General features: G+C 38.3%; 2 protein-coding genes across 4 annotated transcripts; one reads left to right on the top strand and one right to left on the bottom strand.

Annotated features, from left to right (window-relative positions):
- Positions 1–1,613: 1,613 nt before the first annotated feature.
- fam78ab (family with sequence similarity 78 member Ab) lies at positions 1,614–12,326 on the bottom strand. 3 transcript variants are annotated; one of them, XM_041970314.1, is made up of 3 exons: positions 11,828–12,326; positions 10,724–11,027; positions 1,614–6,511 (listed from the first exon to the last, which is right to left on the bottom strand). In XM_041970314.1, the coding sequence occupies exons 2-3, from the start codon at positions 10,984–10,986 to the stop codon at positions 5,986–5,988; spliced, it is 789 nt and encodes a 262-aa protein (XP_041826248.1). In that variant the 5' UTR covers positions 10,987–11,027; positions 11,828–12,326; the 3' UTR covers positions 1,614–5,985. The 3 variants fall into 3 exon arrangements, with proteins under 3 accessions (XP_041826248.1, XP_041826249.1, XP_041826247.1); XM_041970315.1 differs by having other exon boundaries at positions 10,724–10,995; XM_041970313.1 differs by having other exon boundaries at positions 10,724–12,111; positions 12,208–12,326.
- Positions 12,327–13,037: 711 nt separating this feature from the next.
- LOC121630510 (inactive phospholipid phosphatase 7) lies at positions 13,038–22,442 on the top strand. The gene is made up of 3 exons (XM_041970826.1): positions 13,038–13,277; positions 13,428–14,158; positions 20,790–22,442. Exons 2-3 carry the CDS (start codon positions 13,675–13,677, stop codon positions 21,176–21,178), a joined length of 873 nt encoding a protein of 290 aa, XP_041826760.1. The 5' UTR covers positions 13,038–13,277; positions 13,428–13,674; the 3' UTR covers positions 21,179–22,442.
- The last annotated feature ends 3,109 nt before the right edge of the window (positions 22,443–25,551 follow it).

Here is a 25,551-nt window from a genome sequence, read left to right as displayed (position 1 = left end):
ACTGAAGGGATGATATAAAAGAGGTGATGCTCAATGCCTTTTTGGATTGTGGAGTATAATATTTAACATAAATTATAAAACAAAGACCTGAATCAATTTTAAAATTAAGCAAGTTCAAAGTCTCTTAAACTTTATGTATGCCCATGTTTGTAAGTCAAGTAACCATTTAGTAATCATTTAAATGATATTATGATTATGCCAGAGTGTAACTCCAGTCCTGCTTCAAGCTGCAGAGTTAAGGAGTGGTTTTCTGATAAGCTTCCAGTATTGTTCCAGAGACTACATAGAATGACAGAACAGTGTTAAAACTTATAACACTGGCGCCATGGAAGTATTAATAGTAAAGTCTTGCTCAGTGGTCCAGTGATTATTTGGTATTACAAATAGGGACAGGTGGATGTTTGCAGGGAGACACTGCAGCCATATAAATTTAGCCAAGAATGTGCAGTTCAGGAATGTGATCAGGATAGCAAAGCGTGTCAAGGTTGTACATTTAGACCTGACTCAGTTGGACTAAACCTTTCATGCTGTCCACACATGAATGGTGCTGTTTATATAACCTCACACACAGTATTTTGTTTAGTAAATTGATATGTGTATACTACAGATAATGTCATATTTAAAGTCTTGAACCTCTGACCAAAGTCTCTGCTTCTCTGATGTGCTCTTTTTATGGCCAGTTACAGGTTAATCTAATTTCTTGCCATATATTCCTTCAGCTGTTTCGTTTCACTTCCCCCTTCTTTTTCAGTCTTTTGTTGTTCATGTGCCAACATTTCTGATCCATGCTGCTGCATCAATTTCAAGATTAGCTATAACTTTTCATGAAACAATAAAATGTTTTACTTTCAACATTTGAGATGTTTTCCATGTTAAGCTGTTAATGAAATATTGGATTATGATGTTTGCAAATCATCTTATATCATGTGCTTTCTTCCACACAGACACACATAAACAGAGTAATAACATTCATCTTGATGACATGAAAATCTTTTGACTGACCGAGGCAAGCAGTGGCTCATGTGCTCTAATGTGTACTGAGTCGCCTCAGGGTTTGTTTGTATGCAACCAGGCTTTCATGATTTTCAAATTCAGCCATTTAGACTGCATGTCTTTTTCCTGTCACAGGAGAGATTAGATTGGTTGTACAGCTGAGATCCAAAAGTGTTAAGAAGGAAAACTACCCTATAGCAGTAATGTAAATAGCTTAATGTAGAGTTCAGTCATTAGTGGGAACCAAACCACTTTACATAAAATCCAGAGCTGCTCTTGAGACTAATATATCCTTATGGTCCATCTTACTTATGATGACATGAATGAATCAGGTCAGAGCAGCTATTGTTGAAAGGATGCATAAAGAAAATTATTTCATTTAAAAAAAACATGCAGGTTAAAGAGAAAAGGAAAGACAGCAGTTTTATTTTGTACTCTTTATTCAAAAAACGTATATATATATATATATATATATATATATATATATATATATATATATATAATTTTTCCCAGGGGTTGTTTCCCCAGTGTTGTGCATTTTCACAGTTTTAAATAATTGCCAGAACCAACCCATTTTCAAGTATTTCTGTAGAGTCAAAGCTGAACAAAAAAACACATTCTGTTTGAGCTATTCCAGTGTTGTTTTTATAAAACAAACCAAACAAAGTGAGAAACATACTCAGTAGCCCATGTCATTTTGTGTGCTATTTTTTTTTTCCTTGACATAAAAAAGAGCAGGATGAACAGACACGTGAAACCCGAACATTAATTTATCTTGGAATAAAAACAAAATCAAAAGCAAGAAGGTGAAACTAGATGGTCCTGAGTGTCTACTTCATATCTCTTAGGGGATAAATAAAAACATAAAAAAATGTAAAGCAAAGGTAGCAGCCCTCTGAAGAACTGTGAGGATGTGGGTTTAGGAGAGGAGACTTCCATTCACTTGGCACAGTCCTACAAGCATGGCTACATCCGTAATATTTCTCTGGAAGAACATATATGTATTTAATCAAAAACAACATAAAACAGGTCTGACGGTCAGTCCCAAGAGGTTTTTAACTTCAAAAGTCACCCACAGTGTCTCACTTTTTGGCTTTGTCCAACATTGGCACATTTTGCCACCCATACAGCAGTAAAATAAAATTAGAACAAACACAGACAATTTTGTGTTTTAAAGTTTTGTTTCACCGTGGCTAAGGTAAGGAAGCATTTGAATTCATGATAATACAAACAACACTGACAGACTGAGAAACAGAAAAGACACTTGGTATTCTTTGCCTACAATATAGCAGGAAATGTTGATAATTGAGAAGTTCACACCCTGTGACCTCAGTGCTCTCATTTCTCACTTTTAACTTTAAAATGTCACACCACACAGGACATACATGCTGCACATTACTACCTGTTTACTAGCAAACAGGCGTGTTTGTGCATATGGCTTTTTAGCATGTGCATGTGTTCAGATAATCCACGTGCAGGCCTGATAAATGATTACACACTGCCAATGTGACACTGTTGTGACAATCAGATACCGCGCCAGGCCTGCTCTTTTCCCCTCAGGGTGCTTTTTGTGTGTTGGTGAGCGCAAGCTCAGCCTCTGTTTTCTGACAAGGACAAAACCTTCTTTGGTCTATGTGAGTCTGGGTGACTATATTTGTGAGTGAGTTGAAGCGAGAAATAGTCATGACTCAACAACAACAGCCAATGCACATCTGTGAAACTCTTTATCCCATCTAAATCCCTTCTGTGGAATCAAAACACACAAATTGAGAATTTGGGCCACTTTGCATGTCATGGTGTAATTAAATTACATGTTGTCCAGATTGAGTATAACCCACAATACCCATCAGTCATTGCAGGATCCTTCAAGGCAGTGCATTTTGACAAAGTGGTCCAACACAACAGTACATGTGATGGGTGAAAGGTCACTAAGTTCATAACATGAGCAGCAGCTCTCTGCAGCCATCAATGCAAACCACAAATTGAAATAACTAGTGGCTGACATCCAAGTTGGTCTTGGGAAATGTCAGCATTATTTTTCAGATGGCATTAATGTCTACATGGATTCAGTTTGTTGTCTTTCCCGCACATGCCTGCCAAACATTTAAGGACTGTGACAGTCTCTCAACTTTGCCATTTGACCTCACTTAAGCCTTGACCGTGACACTAGCTGGCACACTTCAGTCCATATAGGGCATCAGAAAGTGTGTCACAGCAGATCTAATTATGACAGCAGTCCCCTAGTAGCCTCCTAGTTCCTTTCTCTTTCACCCTTCACCATGTGGTCCTATGACTTGGCTTGGCACAATGACACACTCAAGCCAAGCATGAATGTCTGCCATGTATGAGCTTAGAATGTAGTAACAATTTACCTCATGTCATCTGATTGGTGTGCTGAGCAAATTAAGTGCTTACTCTGCAGAGTTTTGAGAGATTGCCATCCTACTGTGCACACATTTTTGAATTATGGGAATCCATTTCAGTAAAGCAAAGTGCACTAATTAATGAGTTTTAAGTGGGGAATTCTGTCACTTTTAAGCAGCGTAGGGTAGCTGTTTCCTCGCTATTCCATCTTTGTGCTACTCTACTGTAAACTAACTGTTGACTGCAGATAACTTCTCTTCTAACTGGGATAGTGAATATAAATATTTATACCATTTCTTAAGAGACTTGGTACAAATTCTTATTAAATTCCTACCAAAAGGCTTGAACCAACACTAATCAGCCAATGAAAGGGTGGACCCCTGCAAACAAGCAGAATCTCAGGGGGCAAAGCTCTCTTTTGCTTGCGTAATACTGACAATTGTCTTTGTGTGGCTGTGACCACACGATGGAGAGCAAGACATGTATGATTGTTTCTGAATGAATCAATGATTATCTCTATGAATCCTTTAAAAGGTGATCTGCATTTTGCTGAAAATTTTGAAGAAAATGTCTCAGCTAGCAGTTAGATGTCTGCTGGGTTTACCGAAATATTGAGTTTGACTTGATCACTAGACTATATAGCTAATGGGTTACCTGACTGATTATGAGGTTGTGTTTATACACTGGAACAGCTGGAGGTGATCTAACATGTTCAGTACATAAGCAGATCAGATTTGTAAATAAATCACCTCTTCAGTTAGAGTCAAACACACAGAGAGAGTGAAAATTGAACTGTTTTGTAGCATCCTAAATCAAACAGCTGTACACAATCAATATTTTTGACCTTCCATGAAGAGGAAATTAAAAACCGTGATGCCAAATTCAGCTTCTCTCAGTTTGTTTTCAAAAGAGGTTTTTAGCTTTCTCTCCAAGATTTCTAGTTAAATGGGAGTCATGTTTTCGAGGTGATGATATTTCGCTGATCGGAGTTGTTCGTTCATGCATGTGTGCCTGCTTGCTGGGGGTAAAATAAAAAGAGCCCCACATGGAGCCGGAGCGGCAACTGGCAGCCAAAAGAAGTGGGTCATCTATATGCCAGCCGAGCAGTTGGCATTAAACTCGCATGCTTCCTGCTCAGCTTTTCAGCCTAGACGGCAGATAAAGAGTGAGAGAAAGGAGAAGTGGTGGCAGGGGAGACAAAGTGAGGGATAGAAGGGGTAATACTGTTGTAGATAACGATTTAAAGTGATGGAGGAGGGAGGGACAAAAAAATATAAATATGTTTTCAAATAAGAGGCAAATATTTGTTTTTTTAATTTTGTAGAAATAAGATGTTTTAAAAAAAAATAGAAGCCAATGATAAAAACAAGTAGAAAAAAAAAACAGTAAAAGAGGATTGCACAAAGCAGATAGACATGCATGCATGAAATGCATTTCTGTCAGTCACTGCCTTTTGACAGAAGTATTAATTGTTCAATGTGAGCTGTGCAAACAGTTACTCCCTGCAGCAATAAGGAGTATGCAAGACAGAATGGATAAAAAAGAGAGAGGAAGGAAGTAAAAAGGGGCCCAGAGGTGGAGAGCTGCAGACAGTTCTACAACAGCCTATACAAAAAATAAAGTTGCTTGAATGAGGTCAACAGTGGAGTTTTTTTTTTCAAGATGTTACTGTATCTTAGGTTTATTGTGCTAAGTGCTTCTGATGGGTGTTGGGTTCATTTGTCTGCAACAAGCATCTCCTCTGTTGCATAATGCACTTGAAATGTAACGCAGCCTATTTGTTTTGTTGTATAACAGTTTCTACACATAAAGCTGCTTGTGCTTGTTAGACAACACATTTACAAGATAAATGCAACTGATTATAAAAACATTTATGTAAGTCTTGGGTTTTATTCTGTGCTATTGTTCCTGTCCTAAACCCACTTGCGCCAGCACCAAAAAGTCTGGGGGAAACTGGACAAATGACCAAATACTGCATTGCACTTTGTTTAAGGCTAAAATATTTGCAGTGGAAAGCAATGTAAACTTAAGGCAGCATGGATTAAATGTCATGCATGTTCTTAAAAGTACTAAATCTACGGTGTCACCCAATTTGTCTTTTAAAGAACGCAACATCAAACACAAGTAAATGCACTCTCTTCCAGCACGTAAATTAAAACACAACTAGTAATTATACACAAACTTTGTGCAGCATGTGTGCAGACTTGGTCATGCACCATGCATATTAAAACCCTTCCACACTCTCAAATCTTACATCCCTTGGCTCAAACAGCCAAAATGTAAAATTAAAACTCAAAAACTATATCATTTTTGCATTTTAGCACAGTGAGACCCGACCCATGTTTGAAGGTAGAATGGTTGCACTTAATTCACTCCAGTTATAAAAATATGCTTGAGCCTTCAACCTCAAAGCAACAGCTGGTCTTTTCCTTTGTTCTGGTTTCATTTGCATATTTTTTTTCTCAGTCTTTTTAAAATATGAGAGAAAAACATAGCGGCAAAAATAGTTAAATAAATATCAAAGGTGAGTTTAAGCAGTAAGAGCTGGTGAAGAGAAGGAGTAAAAGAAACAAAACAAACTGGAGATGATATTGTTAAGGTACCCAAGGCCAATGTCTGTGGAACAGGTCAGTATTTGGGTGGGATGACCACTACAGGGTCACCATTCTTTGGCCGCCACATCAGCACCTGGGCGTCATTGGCGTTGGGCTTAATCATGGCGTTAGGGGGAATGGGCTCATTCTTGCCTAGTATCTGAGGCTGTTCCTGGGCCACAGGTTCCTTTAGAACAGCCCTCTTACTCAGCGGCTTTTCTGGGTCCACTTGAATGTGAAGACGCATCCTCCAGCGGATTGTCTGCAGGACGAGTGTCTCTGAGGTGGCCTGATTGATGGCCACTAGCCAGGTTGTAAAGCTCTGGTCTCGGTGGATGCTACTAAGCTGAGGCACGTTGCTCTCGCTAACCGGCACTCCCCAGGTTACACTGGGGTAAAAATTGTCATTCATACTAACAGTGAATTTACTGTCCTTCTTCGTGGGCCCTACCACGGTGAAGGTCTCAGTTGTGTTGCCGTACCAAGGGTAGTTAACACCGTCTGAGTCACTGATGGCCTGGATCTTGCCATCACGAAGGTCGGGAAGCTCCCAACTTGACCTGGAAGTTGAAAGGAGTCACAGGTGGGGATTTAGTCAGTAATGGAGCTATTGATTTGATAATACAAGTTGGAATTAAAAGCTGTTTTTGCAATCAGTTTGCTCACCCATAAACTCAATAAATAATTTGCACCTAACACTCAGATGCAGGTTACAGCAGAATTTAGCACTGACATTCTGAGCCTTGGTGACACATTTATGGTGCACAACCCCTGAAAAGCTGAACGACGAACATTTTAGGTGAAGCTCCTAACCTGACACACCTTTTACAAACAAAAAAATATAAACAAAGTTGTAATTATTCAGAAAATATCTAAAAGATTTACTTTAGTCAAACTAAAGCAAAAGGTGCTTCATGTAAAAACCTCTGTTGTGTATTACTTTCTACATAGAAAATAGAAAATTTAAATCTTGATTGTGATTCTCTGTGGATCTAACGACACAGGACAGAAGCAATAAATTGACACAACAGCTGGACAGTTTCAATTTTCGTCCCACTGAGTTAAAATGCAACACAATAATAAAATATTCTGACAAACACAGCAGGCGACACTGAACAACTTAAGTGACCTAGTACCTCTGTTCTGTTCACCTATTGATTTTCCTGCCCACAGCAGGAAAAAAGATTACCTTTCAGCCCCTGAAATCGAGGATCAGCATTACAGAGATAACAGTGTGATCTCCAGCCACATGACTTACTGCTAGCTGGGCCTATACTCATACTCTGATTTATGAATTCACCCAGGGGGTGAGATTAGCATGGTGAGCCTGATTATGGCCCTAGTAAGTGCCTGTGCACGTGCAAGTTTGTGTGTGTGCATTCTTTCATGTGTGTATAAATGCATTTCTATCCTGAAAGATTGTTTCATCTTATAATTGATGCATCCAAAATATTTTGTAGCAACTTATTACTTTGTAATAATCTCTAACATCATCAGCTCCTCCGTCATTACATTTATGAAGACATAAAGCAGAGCAAACTGCAGGCAGATGAAAAGTGGAGTCGCCTACCCACTGAGAAACTTAAATCATTAGGGCGTAAGGCACTGCAGAGACATAGTTCACTTCCTGTTTGTGTCTTTGCGGTCTACTTTGTCACAACTAAACGGTCTACAGGAGGTGGTGTGAGTGTTCCCGACAGAACTGCAAGCATGCTTAAAACTGTCTGCCATTTTTTTTCTCTTTTGTAGAAAAAAAAAGCTGTTCAATTGTCTCACTTTGTGACTCCTGAGCATGTCAGGTTTTGTCTATATTGCATGCAGTTGATCATCCACTCAAAATTAATCTGATGAATAAATTTGGAGCATGACGATGGTGGAGAAGGCAGAGTGTTTTTTTTTTATATCTGGCAGGGCTAGAAAAAAAAAGAAGAAAGCTGGGAACCACTACTGTAGTACTTTGTTGCAATTTCCTGTTACCTATGCCTGTTGAGCATAAGCCCTCAGCACTACAGACAAAAACTGAAAGCTGTCTGGCAGGTTTCGGTCAAAACTAACATAAATTTAAGCTTCGAAAATCACTGATAAATAAAATATTAAAGCATACTGTGAGAGTTTATGTTTTTACTGGTAATGTCCCATCACAAGTGAACAGAAGCAGTATGGAAATGGCTCATTTCCTGTTTCTGCACCTTTGCTCTCAGGTTCGTTTGCATGTTGTGGGTAAATTTGAAGTAGCAAAAAAAAAAAAAAAACAAGAGATGCCCTCTGTCATGCAATAGATAGTTTAGATCAGAATCAGTAAATCTGTTGCAGCACTGCTAGGATTAATAACCTGTGAGTTTATATCTGTTCATGGCAGCACTACTAGACAAGCTTTGAATGCATTTCATTCGTGTTTATAAGGTTTGAATTTCAAGTGCTCCCTTTCTTTTCTTGTTTCACTTCACCATGCTTGCATGTATGCATGCCTGCTTAGTAATACACACAGACTGGCCAAACCTACAAAACTGTGCCTCAGTATAGCCCAAGGGTGTAAATGGGAGTTATGAATGTGTGCAGAATTCTGAGTGCATCATCTAAAGACAACAGAAGAATCATCTGTGAAACCATCCACAGCTGTCTCGCACAATTAGGGTGTGCTGAAGCTTTATTACTACTAAGTGTATGAATCTCAGCAGGGTGAACTCATCTTCTGCATCCAGGCTGACTTCAAAAGTAAATGTATTTTTTAGTTTTTATTTTTTTTTATCGTCATGGAAAATAGATGGCCTTGATGTTTCTAATATTCTGTCATTATTTGCCTTTTCAGGGAGTAAAGGTTTAAAGATTTTAATACTGATTTATTCAAAGATTCACAAAATGAAATATACCGGTTTCATAATAAAAACAAATTGTAAAAGAAAAAAAAAAGACTATTTTTCTTAACCAATTCACTACTTAAATGCAGCTTTTGAGTTGTTACTTGATCTCAAGACATGTGTGTTGGCGTTTTCAGATCCACTCTACAGACTAGACCAAAAAACACCTCACAAGCGCTTTCAAGTGAGAGATCATTAGTTTAACGCTCACCTTGCACAATGTTCTCCACGGACCCTTAAATTTTCTGCTTCGATTCTCACTCCTGATTCCTTATTTCTCTAAATCACTCTTTCTTATGAATGGTCAGGATTATCTGGATGATTTTTTTTTATGTTTCTTGTACTTAAAAACTAAAATCAACTTGACCAAAGTCTATATCCAGTAAACGTCACGTAGAATAAGAAAAAAAGAGTCAAATATTCACAACACAAAAGGCAGTTATTGTGCAGACAAGGGCAGTTTACAAAAGACGCTGATGAAGCTGAAGCTTTTGAGCAGTTGGAGGTTTTCTTTAACTTCCTCATAGCACACAAATATTGATTCAACCTTTTCTAAAACACAGTGAAGTAGAGGTTTCATTTCAATATAGCTGAGCAGAATATTTCCTGACACCTCCACCCCTGTGTAACACTGCATACAGGGGTGTGGGGGGTATCAGGAGAGGACTGGATCTCTAATCTTAGTCATGCAGCCCTCACACATCGACCCCTGCAGTGTCCACAGATAAAGCATATTTCAGATCAGCATGTTGTCACCCAACACATACAGTAAATAAGACGAGTGCTACTTCCTTGACAGTGAGGAAACAGAAAAAGAAAGAATTAGGAATTGAGAGCTGTTAGCAGTCAATACAGCTGACTTTATTCATGTTTGTTTGTTAATAACCACTGATGCAAAATAACTGTATTGACAACTGAATGGATCTGAAAGGTCACAGCTATTTCTTTCCATCAGTGAATACTACTCTCATCTGTCAGGTTCTGTGAAAACAAGCATGAAGTTAAATACCGATGGAATATTAAAGCAGACTCTTCCAGGAATGTACTGGAGTTTCTATAAAATGTAAATAACATGTTTAAATATATGAAAGAGACAGATGCTGTTGTGTAAACCAGATATAAAAACGGCCAAGTTTCACTACTGTGTAATATTTCCTCTGCAAAGTCATTTAAGCATTATCTGTAAAGAGAAAACAGGAACTCAGAGACTCAAAACTCAGCCAAGTTAAGCCATGCAGGAAAAAATGTTCTATTTTGGTGATTTGACTCTTTAGATCTGTTTCAAATGTTTGGTTTTAAGAAACTAATGCAAAATAATTATGTTTTATGTCTTCTTTCCAAAGTGGTGTCAGTTTTTGTCTGAAAGAGCTATAGTGATTTCAGTTCATACACAGTTTAATATTCTGCCTTAAGTTATTTCCTATTTATGTCAACAAAATAAAAAAAAAATTAAGGTTCCATATTTTAAAATTCAGATAGTATTCTAAAAGAGGTTCACTAGAACCCCAAGGTTCCCCTTGTTTTCTACAGTTTTTTAACATCTCATGTATGACAGATTAATTGAAAAAAGGTTCTTATTTTGCAGGGGCCTATTTACAGCTCAATAATAGCCTAGTTTATAATATATATCATATTATTTGCTGATATAATTATGTTATCATAATTTATTTCTGCCAGAAAGCAGCAGCGAAATGTAGAGTAAATATAGGCCTAACAAAGTAGAATCTGGAATATATGAGCCTTTATCACACCTGCATTGTGTCATCTTATATGAATTGTGGCAGAGTATAGAGGGCTTTATTAATAAATCAATCCTCAAAACAGAAAACACAATTATTTGTTCAAAAGTCTCACCCAACACACACTTATCACCTAAACTTGAATAAAAACTAAAAAGGAGCCAGAAGTACTCACATCCCTTTGTCTCCGTATGTATTGAAGAACTCCATGTGGTTACACGCCTGAATCCAGCCAATGGTCCATGTTTCTTTAGTCGCCACAGGCGGCACCAGGATCCGGGCATTGGCCCGGAAGTGCGGGGTCCGATAGCGCAGGACCACACTGGAAGCCTCATCGATGCTGGTGGGGCTGGAGTCGATTGAAGTGTTCAGCTCCAGGACGATGATACTATCTCGGAAACTCTTGGGCTTACACCTGATACTCTGGATGCAGCCCATTGCATTAAACTGCAACACAATCCACAACAACGTCCAGAGGTCTGGAGGAGAAGAAAGACGCATGGAAACAGCAAGAGAATCACCACTGGATCCACATCATGCTCCCTCCCCCACAAAAAAAAAAAAAAAAAAAAAAAAAAAAAGTTTACCAGCACAAAACGTGTTTATATAAAGACAGTCTCATTGGGGAAAAAGCCATGCATCTTTAATGGAAAACTGTCAAAGAAGAGAAAGACAAGTCTAGATCTTCGTAGAGCGCATGCTTTCCGGTGCGTAAACACAATTTAACTTGTCCAGCTTAGCAATTATAACTTTTCCAGTGGGTGCACTGATGTTTCCATTTTGTCTAGTCAAAAATGTCTTCTAATTGAGCTCTATTGGGTGAGTAAAGAAAAAAAGATAAAGAGAGAGAGGGAGAGGCAACATGTGGCATCCACTTGAAAGGTGAGGTGGTTGGGTATAGGCTAAATAATTAACAAAAGTACTAATCTTACATCTTGGGGTCAGATTCCCTTTTGTGTGATTCTTTGTGTCACCCAAAGCTGATCCCTGAACTGTTTATGGACCAAATGGCTGACGAAATATGTCCAGCTGGTAACAGGGTCATAATGCTAAAGAAATGTGAAGCTCAGAGGTGACTGTGGAGCACGCTAAGAATATCAATTGATTTAAACAGCCTCTGTTCCTCATAAAAAAGAGAAAATGACAAATGAAATATTTAACGATTTAAGAGCGTTATATATCCTAGCCCACGTTTGCGGATTAAGGATTCGTGCAGTGTAATTACATGAGTTGTGCCTATTTTAAGCTGATAAGAATGTCATACAAAAAAGAAATCTACCTATAAAGCACTACAGGACTGGAAAGTCTCCAGTGTCTTCAGCGGGGTGAAATCCCGGAGAAATTAAGAGCCAGCAGCGGCTCTCACAGCTCTTCGGTCAGAGGTATAATTCTGTTATCCCCTCCACACTCACTCCTGCTATTCCTAGCCCCCCTCGGAGCTGCGGCTGAAATCACCGTCCCATGGAGAGAGGAGGCATTTCCACGAGCAGTTTGAGACGGAGCACAGAAACATCCAAAGGACACCGCCGGCTCAACTTCTGCGCCCATTTCACTGGGTCCATTCTTCAATTTAAAAACAACAACAAAAACAACAATAATTGTCCGAAATAAAAGTTTTAAAAATCGCTTCTTTCGGGATAAATTGCTCCTCTCACATACTTTAAATAAGCCGACACTTGCGGTCCTCCGATGCAGCTCTGCTTGAATTCCAGCACAAGCTGTCAGCTACGTCCTCCTCTCATCGCAAGCAGCAGCAGGTTCACCACGCTACATAGCTATTGGTCTATCTGAGCTGCCCGAGAAACAGCTTTATAAGCATCTCCATGACGACACTTCCACCCTGATGTACAAGCATGCTGGGAAATGTAGTCATTAAGACTGACTGACGTTGCTAATTAGCCTACCATCAAATTTAAGAACACAATGAGATAAAAGAGACTACTAGCATAAATATGTACAAATGAGCATTATCCTATCTGGTAGCCTACCGATATGTCATTTTGATGCTTATATGGACTAACTTAAACAACAACGTTTTTTTCAACTTAAATACACATAAGCCTAGTTTATTTCACATTACGTCCAAGACAATATTCCACAAAGGCAAAAAAACAGAAAAAGAGAAAAGGGCATCTTACAAAACAGTACAACTCCAGCTACACAGCATTTTATAAGAGAATACGCTATTCGCTGTGTAAAAATTCAAAATGTTGCAACACAAAAAAGAAAAAAAAATCAAGCAATAGTTAATAAATTGTTAATAGAATTAATAATTATTAATAATGATATAACAATGATAACAAGGATTCACAACTCAGGGACTTTGAAAAAATCATTTTATACTCCCTATAGGACCCAACATCGTGATTGCTAACACACTGGACCCCTCCCACTGGACACCTCGTGCCTGTGTGTTGTGAATATAGTCCTCCTCGGCCCTACGCTGTCTGTTTAAGCACCTTGGAGAACTCCGCTCCACAGCAGGGCGCACCGCACTCTCTGAATCCGATTGTGCGTAAACAACGTCAAATCCGCAAGCACTGTGCTCCGCACTAACACGGCTGCCATGTCTTCATGTTTTCTTTTGTTGATGGTTTTGGCTTACTGCTAACTTCATCAGGTTTTGCTGCTCCGTAAACCCATCGCCTCGCTTTCTGGGTGCCAAAGGTGTGATGGAGGCTGCATGGAGGATCTAAAAGGATGCAGGGGGAGATCATCTTCATCCCTTGGTAGGTTAACAGCATGTCTTGCACATTTCTTGTAGCTACATTTTACACTGAGCTTTTAGTTCCACAGTAGCTACGCAGTGAAGCACCTGTTAGGACGTTTTTTGCGGCGTAACAAAATGCTCATGTTGTTATTTTATCTCCATGCTGTAGATCGGTTGACACGGGATTGGCTGGAAGCAGATGCCTGTGCCTGCTTGTGTGGTATAAACAGCATGTGCATCGCACATTCCTGAGGTTCTAAATATATCTATTAAGGCCACAGAAGGGGGCGGTCTGGTGTCGGGGGTTTATTCTGGGACATTTCACTATCGTGGTTGACTTGCACCACTTGAATTATCTTCCAGAAACTGACAATCTGTTATTATACCATCTAAGGAGAAATTGGTCCTATTCAAACATGCCCTCGACTTACAACGTGAGATCCAGGGCGCGCGAGAGAAACAGCGTCCTGAGCAGACCTGAGTTCATGTCCCTCAACCATCAGCCCCTCCGCGGCGGCGGTGGCGGACCCTCAGAAAGCCGCGGTAGGTCAAAGCGACCGGGTCAAATCAAGCAGCAAACAAGCCAGCAGAGTGAAGAACCTACCGACAGCGGCAGCAAGGACAGGAGAGAGTCCACCAAAATGCCAGAGGAAGACTGTATGCAGCTGAACCCTTCCTTCAAGGGAATAGCGATGAACTCCCTCCTAGCCATTGACATTTGTCTGTCCAAACGCATGGGGGTGTGCGCCTACACGTCGTCCTCCTGGGGAGGCTGCCGCTCCATGGTCGCCTTGTTGGCGCTCACAGGGCACGGTATCACGTGGATCATTGGCACTATCGTGTGTCTCACACGGAGTAACACTCTGGCAGGACAAGAGGTCCTGGTGAACCTGCTGCTTGGTAAATGCCACATCACACTCACCTCTCTACATCTACAATGAACCAGTTCAGCACACTAAACCCAACATGCAAGCAACGTGACATTTACTGAATAAATCTGGTGTAAATTCTCAGTTTGTCACACAAGTTGCATAATTTTCTTGCTTTTCATTCAGTTTATTCAAAAGCCATAAAAACAACACTTTAAGGTCATCACAAGGGTTCAGAAAAGTCCTAAATAAACTTATAGCAACATGTAAGGGTAATTTCTCTCATAACTCATGTGTTATTGAGTATTTAAAAGTTGTAATCTGTGATTAACCTGCCTTTTTAATGTTTTGTTGAAGAGGGAACAAAACATTATATTTCAGACAGTTATGGAACAGGTGACTGTTTACTGAAGCTCATCAGACTATCAACAAAAAAAAAAAAGATCCAGAAATGTTACCTTTTCTGGACCAGAGCTTAATTCTTATGCCATGTGCCTTAATAATCTGCACGTCATAAGTCTCTTTCACAACTGTGAAACAGCCATTACTGCTTAACAGTAGGTATTGTAATCACATCTGCTGTCATCCGTATTACACCTTTCACAGAGAAGATTCTTGTTTCTTTCAGCAAAGCAATGTCAAGTCGCCAGTGCACATGCCAACAGCATGACAACAGTATGGTATGACTGAAGTTCAGATAGTCAGTCTCCTTTTTTTCCCCAAACACTTACAAAAAAAGTGCTAAGGAGCGCAGTGTCACAGAAGTTAATGAAGTTGTCATGAAATGTAATCTCTTGCTTTATTTATGATACAGCCCAGCTCATTAGCTGATATACTGTATACTGACATAAGTGACTGACACAAAATGAACAGATTATATGACTACGACCTCACTGTATTTTGCCCAACTGCCATAAAAGGAGTGATCATCAGCTTAAAAGTTGAAAAAGTCAGAGTTTGGTACTGATTTCTGTCAACAAGGAGACTCAAACTCCTCATGCATCTGACCCAGAACTTATCATACTTATGAGATGCCCATTTTACTTAAAAACTTCACTCTAGTCCTTTTGTTAGATTTGGGCTTTGAATGATTAGAGTTATGAAAACATCATGGTTTACAGCAGACAACAAATCTGAAAATCTGATTACAAACCTGCTTTTTCTGACTTACCAGAAACAAGATTCAAAAGAAACCTCCAACTGAAATAGATGACTTTGAAAGTTAAGCTAGGGTTTCATGGGAAAAAACCCCCTCACAATTCATGTCCATTAGCAGCATTATAATGATTTAGGACTCATATATATTTCATGTTGTTCAATGACATGGAGTTGAGAGGTGATCCAATACAGTATATGCATAATCCTGCTTTGAAACATGTTCAAATATAAAAATATTTGGTGTCTTTGTACAATTTTCAGCTAAATACAGGACAGAATTTGTCAAAGTCAACATTATTACTCTGGTTTTAAATGTATATATAAGGAAATCTTCACCACGATCTCATGATTCTGACAGGTTGAAACTGTGTCAGAGAAGAAAACTTTTAATAGTTTGCAACATTTTGCTGCATGTTATAGCATTCAAAAGGGATTTTAAAAAAAAGGAAGCGGATACTCCTGATGCAAGGTTGCAGTGTAATGCAATCGAATGGGCATTCCCTGCTTCATAAGCCTAACAAAAGTTGTGTTTTTTTTTCAGTTTTATGTATGGCATTATATAACAATAACTCAGAACCTAAATATTTTTTAAGGAATAATTTTTTATGGGAACGTAAAACAAAAATTTAAAAAGTTTTGTTCTTCACTGCATTAATTTCCCTAATCCACACAGCACATTTGTTCTGCAGCATAGAGAGAATTCAAGTAGTTAAGATTTATTGGGGCACTTGTGTGTTTTCTCACGTGCACTGGTACACACACTTACAATCTCAACTCAAAATACAGATTATTCACCAAAAAGTAATACAAATCTAGTGGCTGCAGCCACGTCGGGCACTGATTGGAAGCCTATAAATCTGGGGATTTGGGACACTGTTGCATTGTGTTTGGGATATTGTTTGGCCTCAGATGCTTGTTCATTATTAACTGGTTTGGGGTCATTTGTAGTCTTCTGAGACAGGGGGAAATTCACAAACACATTTAACAGCAGATAGAGAATAAATGCTGACTGAAAGTATGTTCTGTTTTTATCTATTAGGAGAATAACCCACCATAACTTATCTATGAAGGTCTGTTCTCTTCAGTCCTCTGATGTGATTACTTGCAGATTTTGCTGCACAGTGTTTTGACATCAATCAAGTCAGTCGGTGGGTTTTAAATGATGTAGTCCGTTTAGTTTCTGGTTTTCGTTGTCTGAGTCCTTTGTCTTGTTTCCTGTTTTATTTAGTAGGTTTATTCCTTTCTGTATTATGTTCTGTTCACTTCCTGTTGCTACACACATGGTCTTTATTTATGGATTGCTACACCTCCTCCCCATTTAGTTAACTGACATCACCCTTGGGTTATTTTCTTTTTACAATCAACTGCAATGCCCTGCACAAATTGATAAAACTATTTATTAAAGAGGCCCTTCAGTTAACATCATACTACATCAATCCGTTTACTTGTGCAGCCAGTTTGGATATATTATGGACTGAGAATTAAATATCATCACCCCGTCTATAATAAAACCCCAAAAGCTCACGGCTAATGCGACAGAGGCTACTGTTACGGAGGCTGTGTTACAGTGTAGGCCAATAGAAGTACTGTTGCTATTACTTAGATCACATTCACACCAGGATGATCTTCTGTGAGAATGTGATCTGGAACTTGGTTTGATTGGGAATTTTAAAAGATGAGCATGAGCAGCAGGAGGGGCTGTCAGATATCATGTGAGGCGTCACATCCGCCGGATGGTCTGTTTGCATTCACACTGTCAACGCATGGAACCAGGGTTCACTTGCAAACGGACCGAGACCCCTAGTTTTCAAGCAGACCAGAGCTCACTTCTTTGGTCTGCACAATAGACTAAATGTGTGTTCACACTACTCCAAACAAACTGGACTATGTGGACCAGGGTTTTCTTAAAGCAGACCAAACAGTGTCATAATAAATGTCCCCTTAAAGGATAGCTCTTCAAGTAGGGATGTCACGTTTACAGATTTTCTTGGTACAATTATTGTCAAAGAAATAATCTTGATTTTACAATTATCACCATTATTCTGCATTAATTAATTTCCCGACATTAAAAATGAGTAAAATTACAAGAACACTCCTTATAGGTCTTTCAGTTTTAATTAAGGCTGCCAAAATGAATGTGTTAATGCAGAGATTAATCTATGGCATTAACACATTTTCCTTTTCTTTCGCAACAATTCACAAACAACAAAGTCATTACTCATGTTGTATTAAAAATCCTAATTTGGCATTATCTCAACAAGAGAAGCTGATTTTGGGCATGTAGGTGCCTTGTCACAGCTGTGAACCTAATCCACCAAAATACACCTTATCCTCCTTATTCGTGAAGATTGTGACGGTTTTCCAGTCTTACATTTAGAGGATGGCTGCAGGAGAACCCTTTTGATTTTATTCAGACAACTTTGTTTTCGTTCAGTGCGCCAGTTGAATTGATCTGCCACTATGGTTTAGACATTATCTTTTATGTAAACTGACAATACTGAGGAATCTATACAATTAAATAAGTGTTTAATATTGTTATTAATTGTGAAATTAAATAATCGTGACATCCCTATCTTTAAGTATGCAAAAGACTGAAATAAAACCAGGAGTTCAACTGTAACCAGTTTTATTGAGGTAAATGAGACATACTGTGCTATGACTGCCCATCATCACTGAAGTTTTATTTTCGATACTCTTAAGCAGCATATCTGTCTTCAGCCCCCGCTATCTAACTGACTGATAGTGTCTTTTAAAAACTGATGATTTTTTTGTGTGATCACAAAAATGCAAAGCAAAAGTTCTCAATGGTAAGTAACAAAAAGATCCTGCACAAAATGTAAGAAAAACCAAGAAGAAAAATCAACATTACAACTGTTATTTACTGAGAAAAAGACATCTTTAGTGCTGGTGATACCAAATGCACCTGCCAAGACAAACTGAGTCCTCTATGGTGCTTTAGTCAGCTGGAGAGCATCACAAACAGACTTGTGCTTGTAGTTGATGATATAAAGAGTCACTGTTGGCTCGCCTCCTGTCACAGCACTTGTAAGATGTGACAGCCTGCTGTAGATACTCCAACTGACCCACCTCACATTTCACCAGCCTCTTGATCTGTTTTTACATTTCACAAACTTGCATGTCTCTTCTTTGCTTTGTTTCTTGAAAAGTAGGGCAGTAGGGCAATACAACCAGTCTGCCAGACAACTGACATCAAGTACATGAAGATGGAAGCCTTGAAGTGAAGTTAGAGAAAGCCATGGTGGGGTATTTCTGGGAATGCCATGGAGCTATAAAAATACTCTACAAATTTCTGGCATGTGGACTCTACATAGTATTGTTTGTCTTCCTGGTTATTCTTGGTCACAAGGATATATATTTACTAAAGTTGTTTTCACTCACAATGTAGGTCATGGTGTTCCTTATATCGTTTCTATTTTATAATACTCTATTTTCCCATCACCACATCACAGCTGAATATATTGCAGTTATATTGCAGTTTTTAACTATTCTTGTTAAACAAGTTTTCAAGATGCATCCAGAAAATCCTTAGATAACAAGGAAACTAAGCAGATAAAACCAAAAGCTACCAGCAGTATACCCCTGTGCAAAATAAAGTAGATTAATTTCAAATACAGAAAAATTCCATCACATTTGAATAACTCAGACTAAACTGAGAGCAGTGGGACAAAAGGCAAATTTTTAGTTTTATGAAATTTATTATGGAAACCTTTTGAAAAGCTTTATTCTAGTATACACATTAAGGAAGATGGTGTATTTGCACACTAGCAAGCCACTTCAATAGACTTTAGTGGAGAGATGTCCAAAGTCTGTCTTCAAGGGACTCTGTCCTGCAGGTTTTGAATGAATCCTGATATAGCACAAGTGAGTCACATTAATAGGTCAGTATTGGACAGAACCTGACAACAAGCTGTTGAGGAGAGCCATTTAATTTGAATCTGGTGTGTTGGAACAGGAAAACGTCTAATGCCCGAAGGACTGTGACCCTCAAGGACACCCCTGCATTAGTCATCTTTTACATTGCCAATACATAAAAATGAAGAATAACATCAATGTACATGTCCTTAAATACAAAATATTAGAAGAAATTGCACTCTTTTTTAAAATAGTTGATACATGAAAGATTTAGTAGTATAGTAGAGGGAATATTACGATAAGGGACTACCTGAAAGATGTGGGGGAGTCAATTTATAGATCGCACCATGGATTCTTGTGAATATACCAATTTACTGGCTGATAAGATCACTCCTTGTCTTTTCCTTTCTATGGTGCCCTTTCTTATATTCTTTCATCATTGTGGTCTTGTACTTTGGATTTTGCAGGAGTACTTTGATGTAGGTTGTTGCATTTCTACATTGTTGTGGTACACTGTGAACAATCTCTAACATGACCGTTTTTTCCTGTATTTTTAAATGCAGGGAAATACAAATTATGGAAATAGACTGTTAATTTATTTGTCAAATGTAAAATAATATGACAAACCTGTAACTGTGAAAGTACAAAAAAATGGCCTTTTTCATGAGAAGTTTTCTTCAACATCATGTACTGTATGTACACACAGGAGCATGCAAGTACAGGAACCATGTATAAGAATATTAAGAAAGCAACTAAACAAAACAAGCCTCATCCTTCTCTGTCATCGCTGCTAATCTACATGTATATAAAGACACATCTATACAACAAGAAAAGATTGTATGTTATTATTGGCTCATGGGTGAGACATTATGAAGCTGCCTAGAAACCCTGCTCCCATAACTTCTGGAATATGGATAAAAAAAAAGGCTCCATATCTTCTGAAACTTCCTGCTCATGCTGGAGTGAATACCTGATCCTCCCAAGTTTTTAACAGGACAGTAGGTTTTTAACAAGTTTTTAACAGGACCATGTCCGTTAGCCACTATTTCTGAGTAGGTGTCCCCCCATTTAAGTAAATTGACACATCAAGGGAGGCAAGCAAAGGATAGAATTTCCATTTTAAAAGGAAATATGGTTTAATTTAACATAAAGACTTATAATACATTTTTAAATATATCAAAATTTAATTGTTTTATTAGTTAAACACAGAAATTCAAATGTTATGACCCAGATGTTTTGTTTTGAATTTATTGATACTGTTATTTATTATACTTATGTATGTCAAATGGTGGCCTTGGCCTTTGGACTGGAAGATCCAAGTTCAAGTCCCTGGAGTGGCAATGAAGGAGAAGCACTAAAGCAAGGCAACTGAAGTCTTTCATTAAACATTAAAATGCCTAAATATAATTAAAGATACTTAGGTTTCTATAAAAGTAAAGGTATAACCTTTACTTTTATTTGAAAATGTTACTGGAATTTAACAATTAGACTTTTTCCTGATTTTTCACTGTATATTTCTGGCTCCCCAGCTGTGGGAATATTAATGTTTTTTTTTTTTTTTTTTTTTTTACAGTATACTGTTGTTGTAAAGTGTTGTTAAATACTTTTTTCCCCCTTGATTTTTATGGTAGCCCTCATCCTTGATGTCATGACAGTAGCTGGAGTCCAGAGACTGGTGAAGCGAAGAGGACCCTGGGAGATGACGCCAGGCTTCCTGGATTGCGTTGCTATGGACGTGTACTCCTTTCCTGCTGCCCATGCTAGTCGGGCCGCCATGGTCTCCAAGTTCCTACTGTCCCACCTGGTTCTGGCTGTGCCACTTCGCATTCTGCTGGTGCTGTGGGCCTTCCTGGTGGGCATGTCCCGGGTGCTCTTGGGGAAACACCACCTAACAGATATGGTGTGTGGCTTTGCACTGGGCATGCTCCACTTCAGCTTGATGGAGACTGTATGGCTGTCGTCAAGCACCTGTCAGACTCTTATTTCTATAAGCACGCTTAGCTGGAGCCCATTTTTCTAAGCTTTTGATACATTGCTCTGTGAGGCTTATTTAATATTACAGCCTTGCAGTCTTAAGAACTTTTGTTTGTCTTAAAGTTGTTTTCACAAGAGTCAGGCTGTGAAAACAGAAACACTAATGTTTGGATGCAGTTGCAGACTTGCATGCATTACGCAAGACAGGAAGATCCTAGGACCCTCAAAAGACCTTTATGCAGCTTCACAGATTTTAGTGTCACATTTTGTTCATCCATATATTTTCTATATCTGCTTAATTCAGTCCAGGACTGTAGCCTATCCCTGCTGCAATTAGGGAAGAAGTGGAGTAAACCCTGGACAGGTCGCTGGTCCAGGGCCAAAATGAGAGGCAAATAAAACAAACAACCATGCATGCTGTCACATACCTCTGCATCTAAGTTTCAGTTGGAAACTAAAGAAACGATAGGACTGCAATATCTGCTTAAAGTGTATATGGAGGATTGAAGTTTGATCTTTTTAAGAGTTTTGAAAAAGTCAGTTCTATTAATTTATAATTTAACCTCTTTCATTTCAGAACTTATAATTCTATTCAGCCTCCTTTTATTTTCCACTTTGTCATATTCTTTGATTTCGGACTTCCAAAACACTCAAACTATAACATTTAATAGAGTTTGAAATCAGATTGTAGTACAGTTACTGATTCTTGCATTTTTTTCTCATTGACACAGCTGTTTTATTTCTTTTTTTTTTCTTTAAATGGTAAGATTTCTGTTCCTTGTAATCCATGTTTAATATCTGCAAACTATTTTTATTTTTTATTTTTTGTTTTTTTTTCCAATTGAATTTAGCCATTTTATGCTCAATAATCTTGCACTGGATTTGACGTTTTTTTCTGATGGGGTTGAATATTCCATCAGTGTGCTGATATTTTCCTCCACCTCTTTCATTTGAGGCCGCTCCAGTTTGTGAGTTAGCCGGGCAGACTGTAATGGTTTTTGAGTGAAAGTCCCACCAATGTATGTGTATATGTATAATGAGTGTATGGACTGTATGTGGTCTAACTGGCACAGAGTAAAAATGTCTGAAAGATTAGTTTTTTTTTTTTTTTTAGTAATTCCTTGATTTTAACTGTGTAGCTTTTGACCTTTGGATTAATTTTTTTTGTGGCAAAAAATGTTTTCATGCACTGGTTTGGTACAGCTAAATACATTTTAGTGTACATGAGTTGATTTTGTTCTGTACAAGGATGTGAATATGACATTTTTACTATGTTGCTTTATCTCATTAATAAAACTAGTAAGGAAATATGTCTTTTATTGATTTTTGTTTTTATTAATTCTTTTAAGGTGTGTCACAGATATATCATTAACAGTAAAACTAATTTTCTAGGTAGAGAAAATTAGCAGAAAAAAGCAGAGAAAGAAATAAAGAGTGAGCTGATAGGAAGCTCAACTATTTATAAAGCAACATTACACAACACGTTTTCATTGCTTTACACATCACATGGGCTGTAAGGCATCACATGGGGTTCAACTGTGTCAGCAAAAGCAAGTGTGGTCTGTTGAAACCCTTAGTAATGAGACAACTTAGACACGGTCTCCTTTTCAATGTACATGTTTTTTCTTTTTTTCTCTCTCTCAGTTCTAACATTTAAATTTATATCTATCCATCCTTACACACTGGAACAGCATTATGACCTGTCATCAACCTAAATGTGCTCTATGCCGAATGGAAAGTTTACGTAACATAAACCTCAAGTTATAGGTTAGCAGCAGATATAGTTTTAGTCTGACTCTGATGATAGATTGCTTATTTTTTCCTGCACTAACATCATTTTAGAAGTTATTAACACAGTAATTATTGAAGCAACAAACGTGAATGTTCTGGTACAGCAATGATCTCTATCTTAAAAAAATGTACAGATTTTAATGCTTATTTCTTGTCACCCAAGTCTTACCACAGAGGGTCTAACAGGAAGCAACACCAAAGTGACACTGTGTGCTCGGAAATGACTGAAAACAGGAGGAACTGAAACTGCTTGAAAATACTATTTGCTGACAGTTTAGCTGGCATAATTTTTTACTCTGCAGTTTTGTTTGCAGTTAGCAATAAAAAGAAATTGGTACCATCTGAAGCATAAAATAGAGGACAATAGAGGATCACAATGACTTTCACTCCTCTACAACTATAATATGACTAAGTTCAAACAGAAGGGTTTTGCTTCCAGACAAAATATCACATCTTGACCTTGGAAAGGATTGTTTGATTAGTTTTTTCTTTTTTTTTTTTTTTTTGGTTTGTTTTTGTTCTGAAATCAAGGCCTCCAGCCTTGCAATGCTATTTTCCCAAAATATCCTTGTGAGCAAACGTGCTTTCGAAATGTTTCTGCAGACTTTAATGTATTAACTTAACAGACTCTACACCAGCGATGCACAAGTTCGGTCCTCGAGAGCTACCATCCTGCAACTTTTAGATGCATCCCTTCTCCAACACGCTTGAATCAGATGTCATCTGCATGCTGGCTCGTTACCGTGCCAGGGGCCTGGTACCAAGCCAGTCATTTAAATCAGGTGTGTTGGAGAAGGGTAGGATCTTAAAGGATGGTAGATCTCGAGGACCGGACTTCCTACATCTTCCACTGTTGTGTCTTCATGTTCAGTTTAGGTGTGTTTTAAATAAATATGTGTGAAAGTAGACAGATGGTGATTTAGGTGTCTCTTAACTCAGTGTATGCTATTTTGCTTTCAATATAAATATATTCTGAGTATTTTTTGTCATATTTCTATGTACACTTGGAAATGTTCCCCTGTGAGGATACAACACTGCTTGACACAAGTCTAAGAGAAACTTTAGAGGTGTGCACCCCCTAGAGTCAAAATTGAGAACTCCAGGAAATTGCCTTGTTTGCACATTTATGAAACTTCAAGCGACCATTTAGTGCCTCTCTATCCTAACTGGCCTTAGAGTGGCTGTGCAGGAGTCTTTGTGTGGTGCATCGGCTTCATGTATGAGATGTGGATAATCCTGCCACTCCCCATGGTCCTGGTTGCAGTACTTTCTTTAGATTTTTGTTATTGATTGGTTGTTTTAAAACAGGGGTAGCCAACGTCGGTCCTCGAGGGCACCAATCCGGCAGGTTTTCCAGATTTCCCTGCTCCAGCACACCTGACTCAAATTAAATGGATCCAACAGCCTATAAGGATCTCCACAATGACTTGTTAGTTTAAGTCAGGTGTGTTGGAGCACGGAAATCTGGAAAACCTGCCGGATTGGTGCCCTCGAGGACCGAAGTTGGCTACCCCTGTTTTAAAATAAACCCCATGTTTTGAGTCCATCATGTACATCAGGGATCCTCAATCTTGGTCCTCCTCAGCTGGTGTCCTGCAGGTTTTAGAAGTTTCCCCACTGCAACATATTGACTCAAATGATGTCAAGTTCTGCACAAGTCTGCTAATTATCCTTTGATTTGAGTCAGGTGTGTTGCAGCAGGGAAACTTCTAAAACCTGCAGGACACTGGCCCTGGAGGACCAGGATTGAGGATCCCTGACGTATATCATTGCGTGTTCATTACAATTTTCATGGAATGTTTACTAAGTGTATTGATTGAAAAATCACTGAAAGCTCCAAAAATGTTACGCCAAAAAAAATATTTTTCCATGTGAAATAAAGTGTCTGAATGTTTTTTACTGACCATACTTATCCTGCAGAGAACCACCAAACCTAGACTGAAAGACAAAAAGCTTGAGAGAAGTGAAAAACAGTTCCAAATTAAAGGAAAAACATTTTATTTGTGTTATTTACCTGATTTATTTGTATTTATTTAATTTGTATCAAAGTCTGTCCCGAGTTTTCATGTATTTTCCAGTTGTTTCTCTTGTCTCTGTTGCATCATGTCTCTGTATGACAGAGCACAGCACAGGGAGGACAAGTGATTTAATGACAGCTGACATCAGTAGTGCAACTGCAAGTGTGCACAGTTTATAAATGATAAACATAGACAGTTCTTAGGTCTAAAGGTTTAACAATTTGGGTAAAATATTTAAATATGAAGACAGTTGGGAGGATGCAATAGTATAAACATGGCAAAGCAATCATCTTGATTGAATTACTTCACACGGTCCCTGAGATATGGCAGTCGTATGTGATGATTTTAAAGAGGAACCATGATGCAATAATGAAGAATGTTGTCTATTTGCAATTAAATTATATAAGTCATTTAAACCACTGCTAAAAAAAAGTGCAACTTCAACACACTCCTAATAACCATGGCTTTACATTTAGGCAGTACAAATTGACCAAATCTAACACCTAGCCACACACACACACACACACACACACAAACAGATTAGTAAGTGTAACTTTTGTTACAATTCTTAATAGCCTCTATTAATTTTTCCAATTGGTATTGTTTCGGT

Source organism: Melanotaenia boesemani, chromosome 19 (assembly GCF_017639745.1).
Source record: "Melanotaenia boesemani isolate fMelBoe1 chromosome 19, fMelBoe1.pri, whole genome shotgun sequence".
In the NCBI taxonomy this organism is placed as follows: domain Eukaryota; kingdom Metazoa; phylum Chordata; class Actinopteri; order Atheriniformes; family Melanotaeniidae; genus Melanotaenia; species Melanotaenia boesemani.
This window is presented reverse-complemented; position numbering and strand designations above follow the sequence as displayed.

What these genes read in the sequence shown, in the direction of transcription:
- LOC121630510 (XM_041970826.1), top strand. Translation starts at nt 13,675, where the DNA reads ATGCCCTCGACTTACAACGTGAGATCCAGGGCGCGCGAGAGAAACAGC. An exon ending in CCTGGTGAACCTGCTGCTTG is followed by an intron (nt 14,159 to 20,789) that starts GTAAATGCCACA and finishes TTTTTATGGTAG; the next exon opens with CCCTCATCCTTGATGTCATG.
- fam78ab (XM_041970313.1), bottom strand. Translation starts at nt 11,049, where the DNA reads ATGCGTCTTTCTTCTCCTCCAGACCTCTGGACGTTGTTGTGGATTGTG. An exon ending in ACATACGGAGACAAAGGGAT is followed by an intron (nt 6,512 to 10,723) that starts GTGAGTACTTCT and finishes TTCAACTTCCAG; the next exon opens with GTCAAGTTGGGAGCTTCCCG.